This window comes from Cannabis sativa, chromosome X, assembly GCF_029168945.1.
Source record: "Cannabis sativa cultivar Pink pepper isolate KNU-18-1 chromosome X, ASM2916894v1, whole genome shotgun sequence".
Lineage (NCBI taxonomy): Eukaryota > Viridiplantae > Streptophyta > Magnoliopsida > Rosales > Cannabaceae > Cannabis > Cannabis sativa.
The window spans coordinates 80,685,871-80,711,522 of NC_083610.1; the positions used below are offsets into that span (position 1 = coordinate 80,685,871).

Here is a 25,652-nt window from a genome sequence, read left to right on the forward strand (position 1 = left end):
GTTACTGACTCTGACCCTAATACAGAAAATATTATCCGTGCAAGTATTTTCTTTTCTTCTTTCTATACTCTAATTACAGTGAAAGATATGCTTGTTTGTGATTTCTGAATAACCCATTTTGCTCTATGAGCTAAGCTTGTGTCTCTTTGTACCAACATACACGTAAATTATATTCTAAAGCTTGTTGAAGTAATTAAAGCTTAGTACTTTGAATCTTTGATCAATCTTTTTGGATCCAGGATAGATGAGTAATATTATAACTTGCAGAGATCTGTAAAAACTTGTCTGTACTCAGTACTGACCTGACCACACACCACACACATTGAATATTACATCTGAACTTGTTGATGTATGTACTATAATAATATATTGCCATATTATTTAATTCAGCTCTCTAATACATATTTTTAGTTTACTGAGTTTACACTCATTAACATAAACCTTTTTTTTGTTTAGTACTAAGCTACTAGCCATGAAGTAGAGGTACTCATTTATGTGAAGAAAGAATTGCTTCTTGAGCTAAAATTTCAATAAAGAAAGTAGAAACCCAAGCCAAGCTGCTCCCTTTTGTTCTTTTGTATAATAAATTTCTCTAAATAAGATAATAACAGATGAGTGACAAGATCTTAATTTAAAAAAAAAAAAAATAGGAATTAATAGTCATTTATAAATGTATCAAAGATACTGTAGCAATATGTATAAAGTAGAATCAGATAATGTTTTTATTAGCCATTTGTTTTTGTTGTACATATTTTACCATTAGAGAATATTATTTATGACAAACCTATTTGTAGTATGAATACATCAAAACACAAACATAAGTTCATCCAGGATTTTCTTCAAAACTATGAGAATTATATATTTTAATAAAGACAAATAAGTTTCTTCTACTACAAATTATGACACTTGTAGAGTCGTACCTTTTGGACAGAAAATCTTTAATGAAATTTGATATGTTATCTAAATTTGGGTATCAAGGTATCAAATATGTATATATAATTTAAAATTACATTTATGAAATGACTAATATTAAAATATAAAATACCAAATTAATATTTCGATAAAACAGGGTACCAACTACCAACTATATATATTTATTGACTCTAAATTATAAAGATAAAATGTAGACTTTCAAATAACACTAATTTTTTTATTTGAAAAAAAAAAAAAGAAATCACTAAAGTATAAAAAATAAAATAATTGTAAAAGTAGGTCATTAAATAATACAAATATTGTACTAACATGAAATTCATAATAATATTCCAATACAATACAAAAAATGGAAAGATTGGCACTTTACATTGAAGTTGTATATAAATTTTCATCATATATTCAGAACGAAATTAGTTAAATTATTATGATTGTTCAACTACTTAAATATTTAAGTTATTTTTGTGACAGTGAAAATACTTTCTATTGCTTTCAAAAAAAAAAAAATACTTTCTATTCATAATTTTATGTAACCATTTATTCTATTGTTAAGTATCTATAGTGTTAATATTTATTATAATTTAATACTTTCGCCGTAAATAAAATTATAATTTAGTACTTTTTTCCATAAATATTCTTTAAATTAGGTACTTTCACTACAAATATTGTTCTTTTCATTAGGTATAACTACAACAAAAACAGATTTTAGCGTTATTTTACAACGTCCAATTCTAATTGAGGAATCGATGTTATTGCTTGTAGGTTGTCAATATCGTCAATAATAAATCAACGCTATAGTTTTCCAATAACTCAATTGTATACCTAAACGCCAATATCACAACCAACGCTAAATACATAGCAAATTATTAATTTGTCTAATATGAAGCTACAAATTTTAGCGTCAATTATACGGTAGTTAATTAGGTTTTAACGTCATTTATAAATTATCGCTAATGGGCTAACTTGAAAAATATACATAGAAAAATAAGAGGAGGTCATATAATCACTAACTAAAAATCCCAACTCATTCTCTCCCTCTCATTCTCTTAGGCGCCACCTCATTCTTCTCAATACTATAAGGGTAAATGAGATGAGAGAGTAAGTCAATAATGAAATGGCATATATAAAAGGGCAGCATAAATATCTAACTTTAACCTTTAATTCTAATTGTAAATAAATTTTTAAGTTTAATTTTTTATGATAATAATACTTAAATTATAATTTTAGAATTTTTGTAGGTAGCTAATTATTAAGTGTTAAGTAAATTGTCACGTGGTAATCTCTGATTAATCTAAGTTATTAAATTTTTATTTTTTTTTAAAAAAAAAATAGTTTAAATATACTAATAAAAAAATGAGATATAAATAATAACATAACTTAGTTACCTACAGAGTTCTAGAAATATAACTTAGTTATTACCGTAAAAAATTAAATTTAAGAATTTATTTACAACTGAAAGTTGAACTTAAATATTTATGACGTGAATTACTTTATATAGAACCTATATTACAACTAATACAACTCCTTTGACTTTCAATCATTATTATCCAATTTGGTTTCATCGAGTTTATTTGGTAGGAAAAAATTATTCTATACATTTGAACTCAATAGATCCAAATTTAATAAGTGTCAATACATATAAAAAACATAAAAAAATATATATATTTATTTTTATTTTTTTAATTATATTTTACATAATTTTTATAAAATTAAAGAAAAAAATTGGGAGCCATGACACCCTCGGCCCACGTATGCCATTGTAAAATAAATAAAAAAAATTGGAAAAGCTTATTTAGACAACGTATAAAATAAACATATAAATGCAAAACTAATAAGCGTTTTATTTTGTGCCTATGGCACTTTCATTAATCAAAAATAAATAAATAAATAAATAAAAATAAGCGTTTTATTTTGCAAATAACTACGTTTTTTATTTTTTTTATATGAAAATTAGAATATTTGTCACCAAAATATCAAAGTTATTATGTTTATAGCATTTAAGTTATTTTTTAAAGGCAAAAATATCATTTCGTCAATGTTTTGGTGTCATTTGTTTCTATCGTTAAGTTTGTTTGCGACGCAACAATATAAATATACTACTAGAAAAAAATAATTAGGCATCGATCTATAACCGACTTTATTGAAATTAGTGTTAGTTCCGCAACCAATGCCTATTCTCGACGCCAATGGTCTTCGCATTAGTATCAGTTTGGTCTAGTTAGTAACCGACTTTGCTAATAACTAACGTTATAAACCTCATTAATATCAATTTATAAATGACCTTGTGGACCTCATTAGTGTCGATTATAAAGTGACCTAAATACAAGTATTGGCGACAGTTATACAATGTTGCTAATAAAAAAAACAAATTCACTTTCAAACAACACTAACTCGAAAATACAAAATCACCACCTCTGATTCTATTTTTTGTATTACAACAAACAAGATCTGATCAATATCATCACATAAAACCTACACAAAACATATATAATTTAATAGATTTATAATCCTAAGACAAATTAATAAAAAAAAAAATACTAAATCTAAATATGAAAAATAAAATGAGTATAGTAGAATGAGTAATAACTTGTTGTGTGGTAGGTGCCGTGAGACAAAGAGAGCACAACCGAGAACAAGAAGAGATGGAGTTGTCGTGACCTAGAGCTACACTAACAAGAGAGAAGTTAAAAAACTGTATTTTTGCAAATGCCAATAATTATACTAAATTTCAATAAAAAAAAAAATACGACTGTAACAGTCTGCAACAGCAGAATGTAATTCTATCACTGCAGAATACAGTTTTGCAGAAACAAACCAGAAATAAATAGTACAGAATTTAAAAACTTGACACAAGAGAATTATACGTGGTATTAAGCTATTAAGCTATTATTTGATTGTAACTCCAAACCGTGCTGGATAGTCACCCATCACACGACTCTCAAACCCAACCTGTGGAGAATCCCGGGGGACAAAGTCAAAGCGCTTGATCCTTTGCCCCATACTTTGAGATGCTCCTCCCCGCTGATCAAGAAGCGACGTTGCTCGTGATAGGCTTAGCTTTAAGTCGCTATCGTTCGGTTCGAATAAGTCAAGTCCCTTCGGTCGATTCGCTCAGGTGGTATTCCCTTATCTTTCCTAATGTTCAGAGTTGTTCTGGTTTGAGAAAAGAGCACCGGGCGAGCGCCCTGAATGAATAAGAAATGGACACCATTACGCTACACTAAAAAAAAATTAGACTCCCTCTAGTGATTTGCCGCAACCCTTTGTAATTCGCCTTGCTAATCTGATCTCTGAAACACGCTACGTAGTGAACTCCCTTCAGCTATTGATGTGTGCTTACTTCCTCCTGAAATAAGGCTTAAACAAATTTTTTTCCCGAAGATATATGCTCACTTTCTCCCGAAATGAGACTTGGAAAATTCTTCTCCCGAAGACCCACACTTGCTCAAAGTTTCTCTTCAACCTATTCTATGAATACTATGAGATCATAATAAGAAAACTAAAACCTAGTTCAACACTCTAGATTTTTACAAATGAAACACTATTCTCACAAAGAAAGATACGAAAATATGAGACTAGAAGAGATAAATTCATTTAGCTGCTCTCTAAGTCCTATTTATAGAACATAGCAATCCTATAAACAACCACAAAAACGATTTTCCAGCTGTACAAAACTTCCTTAAAAAATTTCATGATTTGTAGCATCGGAATCAGGCTCTGCAGCAGCAAACCAAGACTAGAAAGGAAACTTTCCAAAATCGACCAAGATCACGAAATTGGACTTCAAACCTGTCAAATAAAGTTTATTTGATATGTTCTAATAAAGACAAACCGAAATCATCAATTGGAAAAAGGGAAAATCAAGTTTCCCAAATTTAGACAATTTTTCATAAGAGAATTCTTTCTCTTGCAAGAAGTTTCCTAAACCAAAAAAAGGACAGCTGAAAAGGAATCTTTCCTTAGAAGAAAAGAGTAATTAGAGGCACAAAATTAATGTAAAAAAACAATTTAAATGCTCAATATAAATGTACATTAATTAAAAAAATATATATAAAATATTGACAATTAAATTGCCAAAAAAAAACCTAACAAAAGTGGTGGTGGTCTTGTTGGACTAGTGTGGTGTGATCATAGTTGTTCTTTCATCGTGGTTCGTGGTGGAGAGATCAGAGTGTGTGTAGAGTGAGCCACGATGGCTGGAGATGAGAATAAGTGAGGGGTGAATGTTCATATTTAAGGGTCAGCCCGAGATCACATAGTTGTGATCTTCAAAGGGTTGCCAAGTGAATATGATACATTCATTATCTCATCGAACACTCAACTTGATGGGTACTTAGTAGCAAAAATTGAAGCTTTATTTCTTGCTTCTGAATTAAGAATTGAAAAGACCGATAAGAAGATTGATCTAAATGTTAACCTTGCTGCTATTGACACTGGACTAGATCTAGAGAATCAATGGTCTTATGAAGCTTTTCTTGCTCACTTCAATCACAATTTCAGAGGTTCAAACACACCTCGAGGTCAGTTTCCCTTTAATTCTCCACAATATTTGTCATATAATTCCTCTGGTTATTATAATAATAGAGGATCTAATTCAAGATTTACTCCTCGAGGGGGATCAAACCATGCTAACAATGTAAGAGGAAGTCAAGCTACTCAACATGGAAGAAGGTTTCCAACAACTCAAAATAAACCTTAGTGCCAACTTTGTCACAAATTTAGTCACTTGGCTCTTGAGTGTTTACAAATTCGACAAGAGTTTTACTGGTGTCTTTCCTGCTCCAAATGGCTCAAAATCAATGCAAGCTCATGTAGCTCGATCAGTCTTCCCAAGGTGGAGACACTGACTAGTACCCTAATTCAGGTACCACAAATCAGTGCACATATGATGTGAATAATATGGTGCAGAGTGTTTAGTACAATGGTCAATAGAGACTCTATGTGGGAAATGGATTAGGTTTGGAAATTCAACACACTAGTTGTACTTTCCTTAAGTCTAAAGCTTCAAATAAGACCTTGATTCTTAAAAACTTGATGCATATACCAAAAATCACCAAAAATCTTCTAAGTGTTTCTAAATTTGCTCTTAATAATAATGTTTTCTTTGAGTTTCACCCTCTTGTTTCTCATGTTAAGGATCAGAAGACCAAAGCCATAATCATGACTGGAACTCCCCACAATGGCCTATATACTTTTGATCCAGGATAATTTTAGGTGCTGTCTCCATCTCCTTCATCTTGTCCTACTCCCAACTTCTTAGTTCAAAATCATGCTTGCCTTGTCACCTCTGGCTCTAGCACTTTTAATTCAAATAACAATACTTGTAATCAGTGTAATAAGTCATCTCTGTCTACCTTTGATTTGTCAACCCCGATACCCCAAGCGAGATCCCAAATTGCGAGAACCCCAAGTTTGACTTCTTCGAGCGTCAACCATCTCTGCCATTATCAAATCTTAGTGGATTTTTTTTTAAAAAAATATGAATGTAGGGTGGATTTTATTTGGTGAAAGAGCTGGATCTAATATTTAATGTGAATTTTATTTGTGATTTTAATTTATGATTTTTTTTTTATAATTTAGGATATTAATATTACTGGGGGGATAATTTTATTTTTGTGATTTTAGGTTTAGTGAAAATGTTGCAGTGGCTATGATGGTATGGTGGAAATAATAATGGTGGTGATAATGGTATTGTGGTAGTGATAAGGGTGGTGGTAATGGTGTGACAATGATGGTGATAATGGTGGTAGAGGTGTGACAATGGTTGTGGCGGGATGGTGGTGTGGTGGTTTTGGTGGTGGTAATGGCAGAATAAAAAAGGAGGAAGCAGAAGAATTTTTTTTTTTTTTGGGGGGGGGGGGGGGGGTTCTCGTACATTCCAAAAAAAAAAAAAAAATTAAGAAGAAAGGGTTGAAAAAAAGAGGGTAAGAAAAGAAATTTTTATTTTTTTAAAATTATATTTAAAAATTTCAATTAATTTTTAAATTATTACGTGGACTACGAAAAATTTGTCACGTAGGTAGTCCACGGTAGTACTTAACTGAAGTTTTTAAACGAAAGTGTAAAGAGCAAAACAGAATGTGGGTTCAGTAGTTTTTGCCGTCAAAAATTAAATTTATGTGATTAAGTGTTAAAATATATAAAATTCAAGTGATTTTCCTGCCAACATCTCATGAAAGAAATAAATAACCGCATAAAGTGCGGTTTCATTTTCTAGTTTGAATATAAGGCAAATTCTTTTTCTTTTTAAAGAAAGGCATGATATGTTTTGTTGCTTCCATATTGTAATCTCTAATTTCATTTTTAAACAATTTTTTTTTTTGTAAGATTTTTAAATAACCTATTTAAGTCCAAATATATGATAAAAGTAGAAAGATATCTAAAAACCTTAAAAAGTAGAAAGATATCTAAATCTAAAAACTTTAAAAAGTAAACAAAGATTGTTTTTAAACCAAATTAGGATTGAGAATTTAATTGAAATCATTTTGATAATTTTAAATTTTTTGAGCAAGTATGTAAAATTATGAAATTTGCCTAACACATATAGATGGAAAGTTCATAAACCACCTCAATTATGTGGCTCACTATTAATTGCAAAATGATATAATTATATATATTTTTAAAAAATATTGGCCTAATTTGATACAGATACATTTATTGGGCAATTTTATGGTGTGGAAACACTTTTAGCAAATAAAAATTTGCCACATCAGCATGTTTTTGTAAGGTGAGAAGTATTATATTATTTATTTTTGAGTAATTGACGGCATAAATACTTAATTTTAACTTCCAATAGCAAATAAATACCTAAGTTTAATTTTTGGCGGTAATAATACCTAAGTTATAATTTTGGAACTTCGGTAGGTACCTGATTAAGTAAATTGCCACGTGTCAATACCTGAGTGGTCCAAGTCATTAAATTTTTATTATTTTAAAAAAATTAGTTCAAATATACCAATAAGAAAATGACACGTGGATTTAATGGCTTAATATTTAACGGTTAGGTACCTACAGAATTCCAGAAATATAACTTAGGTATTAATACCGCCAAAAATTAAACTTAAGTATTTATTTACAACTAAAAGTTAAATTTAGGTATTCATGCCGCAAATTAGTCTTTATGAGTAATTAGCCTATTAAAATTTACTTATATTAAAAAATTTACTCTTTATGAGTAATTGGCCTATTAAAATTTACTTATATAGTAATTGGCCTATATACATACATTTTTTTTAGAATTACCTTATATACTATTTTTAATTTTTTTTTTTAAATTTACAGTTTTGGTTGTTTCGGCGGTTGCTCCTGTAGTTTCTATGTGGGTTGCTGTGTGGATTTCAGTTGCAATTTAGGTTACTCTGTTAGTTTCTATATGAACTTCTATGTGAATTTTCGTAAAAATATATATAAAAAAAATTATTTTTAAGTGTAAAAATAATAAAAAAAAACCTTTTTTAAAAGAAAATATATTTTTTAAAATTAAAACAAATTACATTATTTTTTTTTTTCAAAAGTCAAATTACATTAATGTTAAAATATAGGAATTTCACTGTACTACTCTAAAATAAAATTTTATAACAATGCAATTTTAGTATAAGTAAATTTTCATATAGCAAAATCAAATTAAAAAAAAATATTAAATAAAATTTTAATAAAAGATTTATGTTTCAGTTAATTATTATACTAATGATATAAATAATGCATGTAATGTACACTTGGGTTATATTTAGTATTGTCCTAAAGTGTATCAATTTTAAAACTCAATTCAATAAATGCATTTCAGATTGGAGTATGCACTCGATGTAAACAAAGTACAAAACTCAATTGAATAAATATATTTTGAAATCTGCACCCTAATATAACCAAAATAAATAAGATCTACAAAATAATATGAAATATGAAGAATGGTATCAGAGCTAACATGCTATATATAAAAGCTAAAAATCGTTTATTCAAGTACAAATAATTTACTTGTAAATATTTATACATGCAGTATAAGTTGACATGTATAAAAGAAAATAATGAAATAATGAGAAAAAATAATTTATAATAATTTACAATAATTACTTTTAATATTAGATTATACTTGGTTAACACAATGATTATATTATAAAGTGAGCTAACACATGTTTAAAATTATTAAGTTATAAAAACACTCATATTGATATACATTATTAGCATAATTCTAATTTTAACTTTTATCTTTTAATTGATAGACATTATTTAGTAATTTTAGTGTATAATGATATATATTATTTAAAAATATTTTTGTTATAAATTAAGTAAATTATAAAATAAGCGAACAACTATATGATATGATTTTTTTTTTATCATAAATAATTTTATATGTACATATTTGCTAAATAATATTTACAATAAAAATACCCCAATTGATGTAAATTATTATTTATTTTTTTATTGGAAAACAAAATTTTATAGAGAAAAAAAGCTCAAAATAGAGCAAATAAAACCAGTTCAAATGACCACAAGTAGGGCTGAACATTTGGACCCGCAAACCCAAAAATCCGACCACCCGCCCCAACTTGCTGCCGAAAAAACTGAAAAAAAAAAATAAAACCCAGACTGTTAGGTCGGGTCTAACCCGAAAATGCATACTGCTAAATAGGATTCAGGTGTGAATCCGAGACCCGAATACTATATAAACTAAAGTACAAACATTAAACTCATATAATATTATATATTCTTTTAATACTTATAATATTATATATTCTTTTTAAATATTTTTTATTCTTAATACTTAGTCAGTTAAAAGTTAAAACCAAAAAACAAAAACTTAAAAACCTAAATCCTTTCGTATCCCTATTCTCTCTCTTTCTCAATTTCTAGGTTTCTTCCAAATTCCAGTCGTATCCCTCATTCCCTCGTTGACCCTCATCTTCTCTCTTTTGTCGGCGTGTTCTTCACATCACAACGGGTGGCTCAGTCCGACAAGTTCTTCTCCTTGTTTCCTGCTTTGATAGTTGTAAAAGGTTCTGTTTATTTCATTTGTTTTAATGAAATTTCCCTCTAAAAAAGATATTATATGTATTATATATATATAATTGAAGGTCCAAAACTTATTTTCAAAGTGGTCTTCTTGGGCAACTTTTCTCATTTTATTACGAGCCAATTTTATTTAGTAGGTCTTTTGATGTTCTATTCTCATCACACAACTTTAATTTTTGTGTATTTAATTTTAGGTAAATCCTGATAGAATGAAATTAAATGGTATTTTTAAAAACAAAATATCATTTGGGCCCAAAAATCCTTCAATCGGATCTGGCCCATTAAAATCCGAACCCACCCTACAGAACTCGGTGCACCTGACCCGAAACATGTATGAACCCAAAAATTGAGAAACCAGGTTTGGTTAGGCATTTTAAACACCCGACACCCGAAAACCCGAACCCAGCCACCCGAAAACCTAAAAATCCGACCCATGTGCAGCCTTAACCACAAGAGGAGCCAAATCCTTAATTGAAACAAAACTGTGTAAACGCCCATTTACATAGCTTATGAGCAAGCAAGTTACGAGAGCGAGGAATCCAAACTAAATCCACGTCAGATAGAGAATCAAGCACCTCCATGGACCTCCAAAACAAGCCTGTCATGAACCAATCAGGGGCCTTCCGAGCTTGAACACCAAGCACCAATGCTTGATAGTCCGAAGCAATCAACACCTGAATCCAGCCACGAGAACGACAAAGATTCACCGCATGGAATAGGGCACAAGTCTCTGCTTCCAACAACTGACTCGAATCAAAACTCACAGCCAACACCTCAATCACAATACTTTCCAACTTAGTCACCGCGATCTCAACAGAGGCACACAAATCCTTACAAGCTGCATCCACTAAAATAACCATTCTTCCAGCATAAAGCTCCACGTTATCGACATGCAACAAGGAAGTGCTATTCAGGGACTCCCACACATCAGCAAGGCAAGAAGCAACTGTTTTGACTCTTGCAAGGACTCCACTACATGTGGGGCTAATTTGGTTATAAAAAGCACGATTCCTTGCAGACTACAACTCGTCACACAGACATATACCAAATCGATTAAACTCACCAAGATCATCCACAATAGCTCATCTCGAGAACTCTGGGACTAAGAGCCATTCAATTATATCCCTAAGAGTGTTGAAAATTAGAGACTCACTTCTACTCGACCAACGACTAGTAAACCACACAGCCTTGCCCAGAGCACAATTGTAGAACAGATGATGTAAATTATCGAGAACACTATTTTTTTTTTGTCAAATTTCAAACAATTGTGCAACGTAATATATACAGGGACAATAAACAAACATTTTTGTTAATTTAAACATATATATATATTTTTTATTAAAATGTATTTAAATTAACAACTCTAAACATTTATATTCTTTAAGAAAATATAGTTTCATAGTATGAATAACCATAAAAAATTCAATTTAAATCAGCTCATCTCAAAAATAAAAGATTTAATAAGCACAACTCATGTCCAAATCAAATCAAACAACAAAGACATTACAAAATATTAAATCAACACACATACATATCGTTCACAAAATTTTATCTGGGGAAAAAAATACAAAGGAAGAACAAAAAATCCTTTGATGAACCACCTCAACAACCCATTCATCAAACCTAAAGCCCCAGACAACCTTTCAAGTTCACAATCCTTTGATGAACCCACCTGCATTTGAAAGTGTTAAATCCAAAAGTCTTTCACGACGAAGCCATACACTTTTGAAGTGATGAACCCAAGAAGAATCCTGCTATTCATCCTGAGTATCTCGACCACCCCGATCCATGTGGCAAATACGGATTGGTTGACAGGTCTGCATTTAGACTTGCTGACCAACCGCACCCCCCATGTGGATGGGGTAGTCAGGATACTCGAGATGAACAACTTTATTGACCCAAAACATCACTAATGAACGTACATAAACCTTCTACTTGCATCTTCACATATTTGGACAACAATGAGTAATTTTAACAGTTTACATCATTCAAGGGAAAGAAATATTTTTGTCATAATATTTAATAAAGTCGTACGTTATAAAAAGAAATTTATTGAGTTTTGAAATTAATTTAATTTATTCATATCGTGGAGACAAAATTAATTAATTTCCATGTATGTATATTTCGCGCGATTATTTGTTACCATTACAGTTACAAACCTACTTAACTAATTTTCAAATTAACGTACATAACTAAAATTCAAAATTCAAAATTCAAATTTTAAATTTTTTTAACGCTGAAGAAACACGCATCTAAAATAGCAATATTTACTCCTAAAACATAATTAAATTAAATTTTAGTTCTCAATGGTATTAAAAGATAATAGATTAGCTCTGTAAATTGTTCTATCCATCATTATATATATTTTAATTTTAATTTATATGATCTAATCTAAGGTTTTTTTTTAATTAAATCTTACCCTACCTTTACTACTTTTCTCCCCTATTGTTTACATTATTACCAATTTTATCTAGTAATAATATTTAACAAATTAATATAATAACATAGGAAAATCTCAACATACTTTCGATCAATTTATTTTTAACATGATCAAAATATACATTACAATTTAAATAATATTAAAAAATAATTAATTTGACCTGATATATATGACCATATTTATATATTACTAAACCTTTTAACAGGTGAAATTAATTTTAATTTTTTCTAAATAAATAAATAAAAAATTATGAAAAGAGTGTTAGGTGAATACCAATACTAATCTCTAATAAAATGTAAGGATCTTAGTTATAGGTAATAATCAAAGATTAAAAGACCTTAATTTTGGGTTTATATAAATATATAATAGCAATAAGAGTGAGAGATATTTACATTACAACACCATTTTTTTTTTGCCTTTTTTCTTACCCATTTTCATGCTCCCGCTTTTCCGATTCGGTCTCAGGGTTTCAGGCAGAACTACTGTGCTCATCATCAGATCCGCCCATCTCTGGTAAATTATCTATCTTTTCCCTCAAATTTCATTGCATCACTTCATGTTTAACTTTTACAGCTTCAGCTACATGGTGGTTTTACTCAGTAACGGTCCTTTGTTTCTCCCTTATTCCCCAAGATACCTTGATAATGATTCTAGAATTTGTATTGGTTTTGTTTAAATGTTTTCAGAAAAGGGTATTGTTTTGCTTTGCTTGTACGCCGATTACTCACATGTGGGTCTCTTTGTAATTTATCGTTTTGTGTCAATCGGTGTTGTGTTGTGCTTGCTCGTATCTGAGTTCATAATTCACATAATTTTGTTGCGAATTTTCAGCTGATATTTTTCTTGTTTAATATTAGCATTGTACTTTTTTTTTTTTGTGGGTTGAGGCGTTTGAATTGCCGGGGTTTTATAGAAAAGTGTACTGTAACATCATTAGTTTTCAAAGTTTGATTTTTTTTGGCTGATATTGCAAACTAAGCTTATATATCAAAGACATTAATAAGCTCTGGTGATTTTGATGTATTATTTTGTAAGAAGATTTATTTTAATAGGTATACCTATGGCCTGCCTATTATGAATCATTACTTCACTGTTCAAATTGAGTTTATAGATTTTCTTATGATTTATGGTTAATCCATTCAATGTCCCCCATACAGTACTTGGATCATAATTTGCTTGCTCTAATATATTTCTTTTTTCATTCTTCATATGATACAGAACATGAGTAGTTTGGTTGAGAGGCTTCGTGTTAGATCAGAGAGACGGCCTATATATAATCTTGATGATTCAGATGATGAGATTGATGTTGTGCGTGGGAAAGGTGGGACAGCTCAAGAGAAGTTTGAAAAGATAATTAGGAGTGACGCGGTTTGTTTCTACTCTTAGTTTTATTATGTTCTTATTCTTTGGCCTGAAAAATAGTGGATATTGTTTTATGCATAAGGGAAAACACTCTTTTTCATTTAGTTCAAATTCATTTTTGTTGGAATATTTGTGTACCTCTTATTAATTCTATAAAGTTGTGCTTTAACTTTTGTAAAATATTTGGTATTCAGTTTTGTGTATATGTTTATATGCTTATGTATCACCTCTGCCCTGCAAATAGAAAGAGGATTCATGCCAAGCTTGTGGAGAAAATGGGACTCTACTGGGATGTGAAACATGTAATTATGCGTATCATTCAAAGTGCTTGCTTCCGCCACTTAAAACTCCCGCTCCTGGAAACTGGAGATGCCCTGAATGTGTACAGTTTCTTATCTGAATCACTTTTTCCTTCCTTTCAAATGATTTTTGCAAGTGGCATGCTTTGGTGATAATAGAGATTTTAAATAATTATGTTTGCAGGTTAGCCCTCTTAATGATATTGATAAGATATTGGATTGTGAAATGCGCCCTACTGTTGCGGATGATAGTGATGCTTCGAAGCTTGGGTCAAAGCAAATTTTTGTGAAGCAATATCTTGTTAAGTGGAAGGGATTATCTTATTTACATTGCACATGGTAATTTTACCATCGATGTTCTGCAATTGTTTTATAGACAATTCTAGTTTTCTTGGGTATCAAAGTCAGTGGAAGCATAAGGACTTGTATTAAATACTCTTAACACTGTAAATATTTTCAGAAACTATAATTATTTATTTTTGTGAACTCTTTTTAAAATGTCTAAATCTTATTTTGTTATTATTAGATATTATTTATTGTTATCACTTCTTTATGTCTGAAACTTGTAATTTACATATGGATAACAATCTTTTGTACAGGGTGCCGGAGAAAGAGTTCCTCAAAGCTTTTAAGACACATCCTCGTCTAAGAACTAAAGTAAGCCATTTCCATCGTCAAATGACTTTGAATAACAACTCTGAGGATGAATTTGTTGCAATAAGACCTGAGTGGACGACTGTTGATCGGGTTATCGCTTGCAGGTTTATATTTTGGAAAATTTTCTTTGTTGTTTTATTATCATTTACCCCCACTCTTGACATCTTTAATTTATACAAGCTGTGCTGCTTTCAAATTTAAGGATATTTAGTCTAGCGATATGTGAAGTCAAAGTTAGTTTTCTGTCAAATGGAAATTACTAGAAAGTGATCTATAATACTAGTTGGCTCAAAATGTACACACATACATTTGGAGCGTGGATTGGTCTAATGAAATAAACAGTTTCTTTTTTTTTTTTTGGGGGGGGGGGGGGGGGGGGGTTGAAAACTACTAACTAGGGTAACTTGCTGGCTGCTATGTAATTGAGAAGGTTGAAATGTTGTTAGGTTTGACTGGTAGTATGATATAAATGTTGCAGGGGAGATGACGATGAGAAAGAATATCTTGTAAAGTGGAAAGAACTTCCTTATGATGAATGCTATTGGGAATTTGAATCAGACATATCTGCATTTCAACCAGAGATTGAGAAATTCAATAGAATCCAGTCTAAGTATAAGCAGTCTTGTAATAAGAACAAAAACATTGTTAAAGATGCTGCTGAATTAAAAAAGAAGCAAAAAGAATTTCAACAGTTTGAACACAGTCCTGATTTCCTTACTGGAGGTAATAACTTTCTCTAGCATGTTCATATGGTTTCACATTTTTATATGTTGTTAGTCACTTTATTGTAAATTTCTAAGTGCATTTGTGTGTGATTAAAGGTACCCTACATCCTTATCAGCTCGAAGGGTTAAACTTCCTGCGTTTTTCTTGGTCCAAACAAACTCATGTTATACTTGCTGATGAGATGGGACTTGGTGAGTTTTCTTATATACATACATACATATATATATTTTGTTTCTTTCTTTCTCTTTAATAGATTGTATATTGGTTTGGACTTTGTCAATCTTTTGATCTTTGTTGTTTTCAGGCAAAACTATACAGAGTATTGCGTTTTTAGCGTCTCTTTTTGAAGATAACATTGGTCCACATTTGGTGGTTGCTCCACTATCGACATTGCGAAACTGGGAGCGTGAATTTGCAACATGGGCACCTCAAATGAATGTTGTATGTATATGGTGGGATTTTTCTATTAGCAACATGGTCGGTTTGTTAGTACCATCCTAAGTGGAAATTTATTTGCTGCAGGTTATGTATGTTGGGTCTGCCCAAGCACGTGCTGTGATACGTGAATATGAATTTTATTTTCCTAAAAATCATAAGAAGCTGAAGAAAAAGAAATTCAGTGCAGTTAGTGAAAACAAGCAAGACCGCATCAAATTTGATGTTCTCTTAACTTCATATGAGATGATCAACTTAGACACGACATCACTAAAACCAATTAAGTGGGAGTGCATGGTAACATCCTGTGGCTCCTTGTTTAGTTTCTAGCTTAAGGTCTGACTTCCTGTTTAACGTTGAGTTCATATGTAGATTGTTGATGAAGGTCACCGTCTGAAGAATAAGGACTCAAAATTGTTTTCATCAATGAAGCAATATTCAACTAATCATCGTACCCTTCTGACTGGAACTCCTCTTCAGGTCTATTGTTGAATTGTGCTATTTTTCACACACAACACACACACACACACATATCTATTTATGGATATTACTTAATTCATTACAGTTAATCAAATCAGATTAAGTTGTTAGAAGACTGCTATTCTTTTTAAGCAATAGTATGGTTATATACTTTTATTATCTCTACAAAATCTCAAATTTACTTATTTTCCATTGGTCTATTATGCTTTCAGAACAATCTCGATGAACTATTTATGCTCATGCACTTCCTTGATGCTGGGAAGGTTAGTATAAGAACATCCAAGTAACTGAATATATTCTGGTAAATTTTAAAGTGGTTTGAATTGATTTATAGAGCTCTTTTGTTTCGTTTTTCTTGTTTATTTAATTGCAGTTTGGAAGTCTGGAGGAGTTTCAGGAAGAATTTAAGGACATCAATCAAGAAGAACAGATCTCAAGGCTCCATAAAATGTTGGCACCCCATCTTCTCAGAAGTACCTATCTCAAACTTTTCTACTTATAAGAAATTATTGATAATTTTCATGTTAGGTAGTTTTCAAACAAGCATTAGGTGTCTGATGATTACACTGCATCTCATGATGAAACATTAGAGGTTAAATTTTGTTTTACATTTTAACTTGTGATGTTCAAGCATGTTTTCAAGAAAAATAGTTTTCATTACTCTCTTTATTACATAATGATTATAAGGATCCAACAATGATTAAGAATGGCATTGGTTTGTTATTATAAGTACTTGTGCACTCTTGTCTCATAGGTTAGTTTTTTGGGAGTGAGTTCTACCCAAGTGGTTGTACCATTATAATGCAAATAAGTGGGTATGGTTACATAAGCATTGGATCTTTAAGTACCATTCTTGCTGTTTATTCTTTAAATAATTTTATTTTATGTAATTCCCTTCCAATCGATTTCGGTATTTTTCTACGCTGCTGTAGCTGGGACAAATCTTTCATTATTTATGCATATGTATTCATAACATTTTGAGAATTATTTGCATACAAGCTGTTGAAAAATATGGTCGCCTGAAATCTGTTTACATTCATGTTTAAATGTCAATACTCTTTTCTAAAAATGTGTGAATTCCATTGATGTTCTCCAGGAGTGAAAAAAGATGTTATGAAAGAATTGCCTCCTAAAAAGGAACTTATTTTGCGCGTTGAGTTGAGCAGCAAGCAGAAAGAGTATTACAAAGCAATTCTCACCCGTAATTATCAAATACTAACCCGACGTGGTGGTGCACAGGTAAGGGGTGTCTATTGCTGGAACAAAGATTTTTTTCTTATTGCATTCTGATCTAACATATCATTGCGGTTCAACTCCAGATATCATTGATCAACGTGGTTATGGAACTACGCAAGCTCTGTTGTCATCCTTACATGTTAGAGGGAGTTGAGCCAGATATACAAGATTCAAATGAATCTTTCAAGTAATTTATGAGATTCTTTTTAAGTTTGTCTGTGATAAGTAATATATGTTATTTGAAGTGTTCTTGTATTATGAACTAGAGTTTTTATTTTTCTGTTGCTGTTTTGTTTTCTCTTACATGGGATAGACAACTAGTAGAGTCTTCTGGGAAATTACAATTATTGGACAAAATGATGGTGAAACTTAGAGAGCAAGGGCATCGAGTACTTATATATTCGCAATTTCAGCACATGTTGGACTTGCTAGAGGATTACTGTACATACAAGGTATACAAATTATTTTGTTCAAAGTTTGAGAATATTGTTGAATTTACTAGTGTTGATAGCTGATGTATCTTCATGCTATGGATGTGTGATTTTATTTTCAGAAATGGCAGTATGAAAGGATAGATGGGAAGGTTGGTGGAGCTGAAAGACAAATAAGAATTGATCGGTTTAATGCCAAAAACTCTTCTAGATTTTGCTTTTTGCTTTCTACCAGAGCTGGAGGATTGGGAATAAACCTTGCAACGGCTGATACAGTCATTATATACGATAGGTGAACTGTTGGCCGACAAGTATCCTTTTAGTTTCTTGATTCTGTTGGTGATCATATTTATTTGTGTTAAGGTGTTCTTACTTAATGTGTTCTGGCACTTTCATTATCGTAGTGACTGGAACCCTCATGCGGATCTACAAGCTATGGCTAGAGCCCACAGGCTTGGACAAACAAATAAGGTTGTCATTTTATCCACCATTCTCCACTCCCCAACACCAAAAAAAAGAAAAAAGCCACTGTAATTAGTGGAGGTTTCTAATGGTGGACTGTTGTTGTTGGGATGTAGGTTATGATTTTCAGGCTCATAACACGTGGATCCATTGAAGAAAGGATGATGCAAATGACTAAGAAGAAAATGGTTTTAGAGCATTTAGTTGTTGGAAGGTTGAAGGCTCAAAATATTAACCAGGTAACCATTTTTAGCCGTGGACTTCTGGATGTAGAGTGAATTTGAAAATGTTTCATATCCAATTAAATTGGCATGAAAATGTTAGAAAACCTCTTGATATTTGGTATTTAAATCTTAAAATGATTCCTGTTAACTTATATTTGTTCATGGAGTTCTTTGAATCTTCTACAGAGTATTTATTTTGTTAAATCTATAACCTTCTTGCTTTGCATTTTGCATGTGATGTGCTTTGAGGCAGTATCTAATTGGGTAATTTATAAGAAAACTTTATAAAATAAACACTAAATCTTAATGATTTCTGTTCGTTATAGGAAGAGTTGGACGACATCATAAGGTATGGCTCAAAGGAATTATTTGCAGATGAAAATGATGAAGCTGGAAAATCAAGACAAATTCATTATGATGATGCTGCAATAGATAGGTAAATGTTATGATACTTGAGCTTTATTTCACTATATTGATGGCGTTCAATATAATATTGATGACATTATTGAGTGTCTGTCTTCACTAGATTACTGGACCGAGAACAAGCTGGAGATGAAGAATCAACCGTGGATGACGAAGAAGAAGATGGATTTCTCAAGGCCTTCAAGGTTTATTTCTTCTCACTTGAATATTGTCATTAAGTGAATCACATCACATATGTCATATTTTTTTTTTTGAAATTTTGTTACATGAGCCAAGTTTTAATAGTTTCCCCTCCTATAGATTCATTGTATAGATCTGATTTTTTTTTTCAATGGTTAGATTTTGAAACATGTCAAAGACTTTTCTTTTTGGGTCATATACATTTATGATTTTTTTTTTGGTTAAATATGTCAAGTTGTGGTGCATTCTTAACCAGACTAGGAAAGATACTAAATGAGATTTTTTATTTTTTTCTTTTCATCACTTCACTGCAAAATTGCACCACTAATTTTCTTTTTTATCTTTTTTGGTGAATGTCCTGCAAGCCAGAGGAACAATTTTTATTTACTTGAACCACACTGGCACATAGCATATTATAGCATTGATTACATATTTTTTTTAAGATGGTCACCACTTAGACCTTTTGATCTTGAAAATGTAATGTAATTGTTTTGTTTTATTATTTTATTTTTAACTGCCTTGATAATTTACTTCTTATGGATTTCCCTAGTATCCCATTTACAAGAATTAACCAATCAGGTAGGAGGGGAAATCATGGGAAGTAATTTAGTTCTGTAGTATTAGTATACAAGTAAAGAAGAAAATCCTGTAATTACTTTTTTTTTTTTATAAAAACAAATCCTGTAATTAGTTACTTGCCTTAGATGGGAGGATTTTGGATATCTCAGTTAATAAACCTAAAATGTAATATTTTTGTAAGAATTTACGGTCTAAACATATGTTGGTAACCGAAAAGGGTATGTATTGTCTTTTCCTTGTTTTTGTTTTCAATTATTTATATTTTTCTATTAGGTTTTTATTTTAAATAATAACATCAGCGAATCGTATTGTAGGTAGCAAATTTTGAATATATTGAAGAAACAGAAGTGGTGGAAGAGGAAGCGCAAAAGCCTGCTATGGAAAATAAATCAGCAGTCAACAGCACAGAGAGGTCGACGTTCTGGGAGGAGTTGCTGAGAGACAAATACGAAGTTCACAAAGTTGAAGAGTTTAACGCGTTGGGCAAAGGAAAAAGAAGCCGAAAGCAGGTGTAGCTTTATTATCCTTTGTGTGTTTTTCTTGAGGAATGGTCTCCTGATACTAAGTATTTCTTATAGACGAGTTTTGGGAGCTCTTTCTCCTTGTGATAATTATTCTATTTACTCCATATTAGGTTTAAGTGTATGTTGCTGAGGATCCAGATCTTGCTTTTAGGTTCCAGATCTTGTTAAACTGAAGATTGATTTCATTTTTTTTTCTTAAATATCAAAGAAAATTATTTCTTCATAAATGAAAATATAATTAATCTGTGCCCTTGCCCCTTGGAATTTGTTTAGATGGTGTCGGTTGAAGAGGACGACCTTGCTGGTTTGGAAGATGTTAGCTCTGATAACGAGGATGACAACTATGAAGCAGACATGACCGATGGTGAAACAGCATCATCAGGAAATGCTTCTCTGAAGAAGACTAACAGAAAGAAAGCTCGTGGTATGTTTTACTTGTCATACAATTGCGATAATAAGCTTATGATTTTATCAAAGAAAATAATAAGCTAATGGTTGAATGAAGCGTAATCAATTATGTTCACAGACTCTTAACTTCAAAATAAATTCTTTTGCAGTGGATAGCTCAGATCCCATACCATTAATGGAGGGTGAAGGAAGATCATTCCGAGTACTGGGTTTCAATCAGAATCAAAGGGCTGCATTTGTGCAGATTTTGATGAGGTCTCCTAAACTTAGATTATTTTATTTTATTTTATTTTTAAATTATTCTGTTTCTCATTGGATACTCAATGCTTTGTATTTACCACTCACTTCTGTGTGTGTGTGTGATCAATTAATGAGTCTATGTTTACAATTTTATGAATATTTGGTTATGGATCTCTCTCTTTCTCCTTCTTCTTCCCCTTTTTTGTGGGAGAGTTGGTGTTTGTTTGAATTCCTAGACTTCTGTGTTTACTGGTCTTCTTACCCTGGAGAACAATGAACATTGCAGGTTTGGTGTTGGGGATTTTGACTGGAAGGATTTTTCATTTCGGATGAAGCAGAAGACTTATGAGGAAATAAGAGAGTAAGATATTTCTTTCATTCGATCCTCTGTGTGTGTGTGTGTATTTATAGGTCCTGCTGAATCCTGTAATTAAAATCTACTACTGGTTATTGTGTGTGTTTGTATTGCAACTCTTTAATGTATTTTACATCATGTTAATCTCTAGATAGAATAAGATGGCGTTTGTGCACTGCAGATGTTCTGGTGGCATCTGACTGAAAATATAATCTCATTAATGTCTTTATTTAATTAGACAGTGAATTGCAATAGTGATATTACTTTGATGTGAATGACACATCAAATACTACATAAGGTGCACAATCTATTAACCTTCGCATAAACTGCACATGGACATAAAAATGGTGTTTTTGCAACATTGATGAGGTTCTTGAACATTTTGAATGTTCCAGCCAAAATTTAAAAGGAGAAAAAAAAAATATTTGTATGACACATGCCTTTTCTTGTTTACTCAGTTATGGGACTCTTTTCTTGACTCACATCACTGAAGAAATTACCGATTCCCCTACCTTTGCAGGTGAAAATCCTCGAGTGCTGACCTTCTTACTTTTTCAAAATTATTTGTAATGCTTCCCTCTTCCATTTGCTTTAGTTCTAATATTCTATGCTATATAATTTTTGTCTGTAGATGGTGTTCCAAAAGATGGACTCAGGATACAGGATGTCCTTGTTAGGATTGCAGTTCTGATGCTTGTAAGAGAAAAAGTAAGTGTAATAGCAAAGCTTGATCTTTGTTCTTACCTGTCCTTGAGATAGAGACTTGGGAAACATTTGATTAACCCTTAGTTTAATGGGGATTTCTTTCTTTCTTTCAACTGTTAGTATAAATCTTATGAAGAATATCTTTTTATGATCTTTATTCCTCTTCGGTTGAATGTTAGGTGAAGTTTGCTTTAGAAAATCCTGGAGTTCCACTTTTTACCGATGACATTCACATGCGCTACCCAGGATTGAAGGGTGGAAAGTTTTGGAAGGAGGAGCATGATTCATTATTACTGCGTGCTGTTCTAAAGTATGTATCATCATGAGTAGCATAATAATGGTGACAGTTTTTTTAGCCTCACAAGTGACTGCGTTTGAAAAAAAAAATCAACTCTTTTATTATTATTGATGAAAAAGATACAAATGGGATAGAGTGAAAAATACTATAATATGTTGCATCTTTTGAAGTCAATTACATTCAGCTTCACACACATAACATACACAACAGGGCTATTTAAAGTAGGTTATAAATGATTAAACTTTTCATTAATTTCCTGGCCAATTTTTAATGAAGTTTTAGTTATACTATGCTTGGTAATTTAGAGTGCTAATGTTAGTTGCATGAAACTTTTGTTATACAGATTAGCACAAATTTGGTTGTAGTTGTAGGTGGAGCAGTTTTTCTTTTTTCTATGTATGGTTGCTGTTAGTTTATGTTGTATAACCTGTGTACGTGTACAGTTCCAGTGGTGAAGTGTGTAACATAGTCAGATGTGCTCTAATATGGTTTAGTTGAGTTTTCAGGTGATAGGCTTGTGTATGCCATCTTAATTGGAATATACTTGTAGCTGTAATTTCTTTTATTTGACGATTTAACCAATTTTATTTTGGCACTGCGGATATATGGCACTGCGGATATATGGCTGTTTCATCATATGCGTTGTTTGATATATGTGCTTGATGGGGCTTCAAGGGTCTCAAGGGATTTTACTATAGTATCAGTGTGAATCTTTTTGATGTGTGTGTGAGCTTGCTAGCATATAATGGCCATGTTAAAAATGACACATGTTCCTTATCATATACCTGTTTGAATGTTCAAGGCATGGATATGGAAGATGGCAAGCTATTGTTGATGACAAGGAGTTGAAGATCCAAGAAATTATCTGTCAAGAGTTGAATCTACCCTTTATCAATTTACCTGTCGCCAATCAAGCTGGTTCTCAAGCACAAGGTGTTGCTAATGTTGCTACTACAGTTGCACCTGCAAATCCTCCGAAGGAAAATGGTGGGGAGACTGTTGTGACAGCTGATGTTACGAAGGGAACTACAGATGCTGCAAATCATGCACATTTATACCAAGATGGCACCATATTGTATCATTTTAGAGATATGCAGCGAAGACAAGTTGAGTTTATCAAGAAAAGGGTGCTTCTCTTGGAAAAAGGGCTCAATGCGGAGTACCAGAAGGAATACTTTGTAAGTTGCTGCTTTATTTTACCTGTGAATAATATTCATTACCTTGATCACGTATCTGGCTTGTGCAGTTGTCTTCTATCTAATCTCTTTATATTTCTATGTTCTCAGGGTGGTGAAATGAAGTCAAATGAGGTTACAGGTGTTGAGCCAGATAATGAACCCAAGTTCACAAATATCCCAAATGTGCCAAGCTCTCTGTCTGTTGAGATTGATGCATCCGTGTCTGAACAGTTACCTCAAATGGAACCCATTGGTAGGTCTCTATTGTCGTTTTTAATGCTCTGCTGTTGAAGAAGCACAGGCATGGTTTCATATGTGTTCAGCTAAGTGGTTTTTTTTTTGGGAACCATCAGATTCTTCAACATTCTTTTTAGCTCTTTGTTGTCACCTTTCCTAGTACATTTTAGGGCCCTAGTTGTCGGGGAACGTCCCAGAAAATTATTTTTGATGTTCTCAAAATGGTGGACTTTTTCACTATTATTATTATCATTAGTAATCTACCTAATGAAGGCTAGCTATCAGGGTGCATATTCTTTACAAAATTTGTAGTGTGTCATAAAATTGAAGTTAGATGTTGAAGGGCCATTTGCCCATGATTTTGGTTTACAATTTAGACATATTACGCTACCCTGGAGATTTGCTTGCCTACTTATTGTGTGCTTTCGTATTACATAGTATCTCGATTGGCTTGAGGTGAGTAAGATTCTGGTCGTCTGTGCAGGTCCTGAAGTAACAGCTGCTGCTGCTTGTGATGATAATTCAGATCGCCTGCAACTGCCTCAGCTTTATAACGAGGTAACCCTTGTGATTATATTATATGCATAGATTCCAAAAGAACCCTAAAATGAATGAGAAAAGGCTTTGCTGTCTTCCTGATGTGTATTTTTGCCTGGAATAATAGAATATCATTTGACCTTCTTACTGGCAGATGTGCAAGGTTGTCGAGGAAACCACCACCGAATCAGTTCAGGGATCTTTGGCCAACAAACCGGCTGGTCTGAACTTGGAGAAGAACCTTGCTGCAATTGAAACCCTTTGTAATGATGTAAACCGGATTCTCTCTACTCAACAAAACCCAGATGCAAAGGTTGAGCCAAACGTCGTCAATGCAGTGCTCGCCAAATCATCTTCTGAAGATGACACCAAGCTGGTAACCAAATTTGAACCTGAAGAAGGAACTATACTGATGCCATGCGGATCACTGCTTCAGAAGGGACGCTCGAGCTCACCAGAAAACACTGGAAATGATGTGGTGACCAAAGCAGAGAAGAGTGACTGAGCTGGTTATGAAAGCAGAGAAGAGTGATGGAGGTGCTTCTAGTATTGAATAAATATTTAAAAGCCTAGGTAGAATATTTATGAGGCTAATTTTACATTGGACCTTTTGTTTAAACTTTTTGTTAAGTCACTGAAACTGAGTTCTTGTTATTTTAATCTTAGGATATATGAATTTGCTTATGGAAATTGTGCTCTCATGCATTTGGGGCGAATTGATTTAGAAAGACAACAAGATTATTTAAATTTTATTATAAGTATTTAAAAAATTATTGAACAAATAAATAAAAAGTTGAAAAAGTTTTAAATTTATATAAATAACTAGGCAATCTAGAGTGTATAATAACAAAAAAAAATTATTTATTACTATAATAAATAATAACTTAACCTTATAAAATAATAATAATAATAATAATGATTTAAATAAATTATTCTAATATATAATAATATTGTAATTACTTATTTTTGAATATTTTTTTCAAATTTTTTTAAATACGTATATAAAGATTTTTTTATTATTAATATTTTAATAATATAACTATAATAAATGAAGAGTTTGAATATAAATATTTTTTATTTAATTAATTAACATTTATAAGCTGAATATTTATTTATTTATTTATTTTTAAATAAGAAAATAAAAAAGGTAGATAAAAATACAATATTGACAAAACAAACAACACATTCAATATTCTTTTTGTATGAAAAATTAAGTTTAAAGATCACTAAATAAATATCTCTATATCATAGAGTTATTACACCCAAACTTAAAATATTACCCATCCTTGAGTAATAAAAG

At 31.6% G+C, this 25,652-nt stretch overlaps 1 protein-coding gene across 1 annotated transcript; it reads left to right on the plus strand.

The window, feature by feature from the left end:
* The first annotated feature begins 12,656 nt into the window (after positions 1-12,656).
* LOC133031708 (CHD3-type chromatin-remodeling factor PICKLE) lies at positions 12,657-25,104 on the plus strand. The gene is made up of 31 exons (XM_061105266.1): positions 12,657-12,889; positions 13,595-13,744; positions 13,983-14,120; positions 14,222-14,376; positions 14,637-14,798; positions 15,173-15,417; positions 15,516-15,611; positions 15,725-15,861; positions 15,943-16,152; positions 16,228-16,335; positions 16,548-16,598; positions 16,709-16,808; positions 17,432-17,574; positions 17,655-17,758; positions 17,885-18,023; positions 18,125-18,294; positions 18,407-18,473; positions 18,581-18,703; positions 19,015-19,124; positions 19,215-19,296; positions 20,185-20,379; positions 20,668-20,818; positions 20,952-21,057; positions 21,329-21,403; positions 21,856-21,917; positions 22,029-22,105; positions 22,282-22,412; positions 23,203-23,578; positions 23,687-23,831; positions 24,300-24,373; positions 24,507-25,104. The coding sequence occupies exons 2-31, from the start codon at positions 13,598-13,600 to the stop codon at positions 24,855-24,857; spliced, it is 4,230 nt and encodes a 1,409-aa protein (XP_060961249.1). The 5' UTR covers positions 12,657-12,889; positions 13,595-13,597; the 3' UTR covers positions 24,858-25,104.
* Positions 25,105-25,652: the final 548 nt, after the last annotated feature.

Coding starts and splice junctions, on each gene's coding strand:
- LOC133031708 (XM_061105266.1), top strand. CDS start 13,598: ATGAGTAGTTTGGTTGAGAGGCTTCGTGTTAGATCAGAGAGACGGCCT. Junction 14,377..14,636: donor TCTTATTTACATTGCACATG/GTAATTTTACCA, acceptor TCTTTTGTACAG/GGTGCCGGAGAAAGAGTTCC. Junction 14,799..15,172: donor GATCGGGTTATCGCTTGCAG/GTTTATATTTTG, acceptor TAAATGTTGCAG/GGGAGATGACGATGAGAAAG.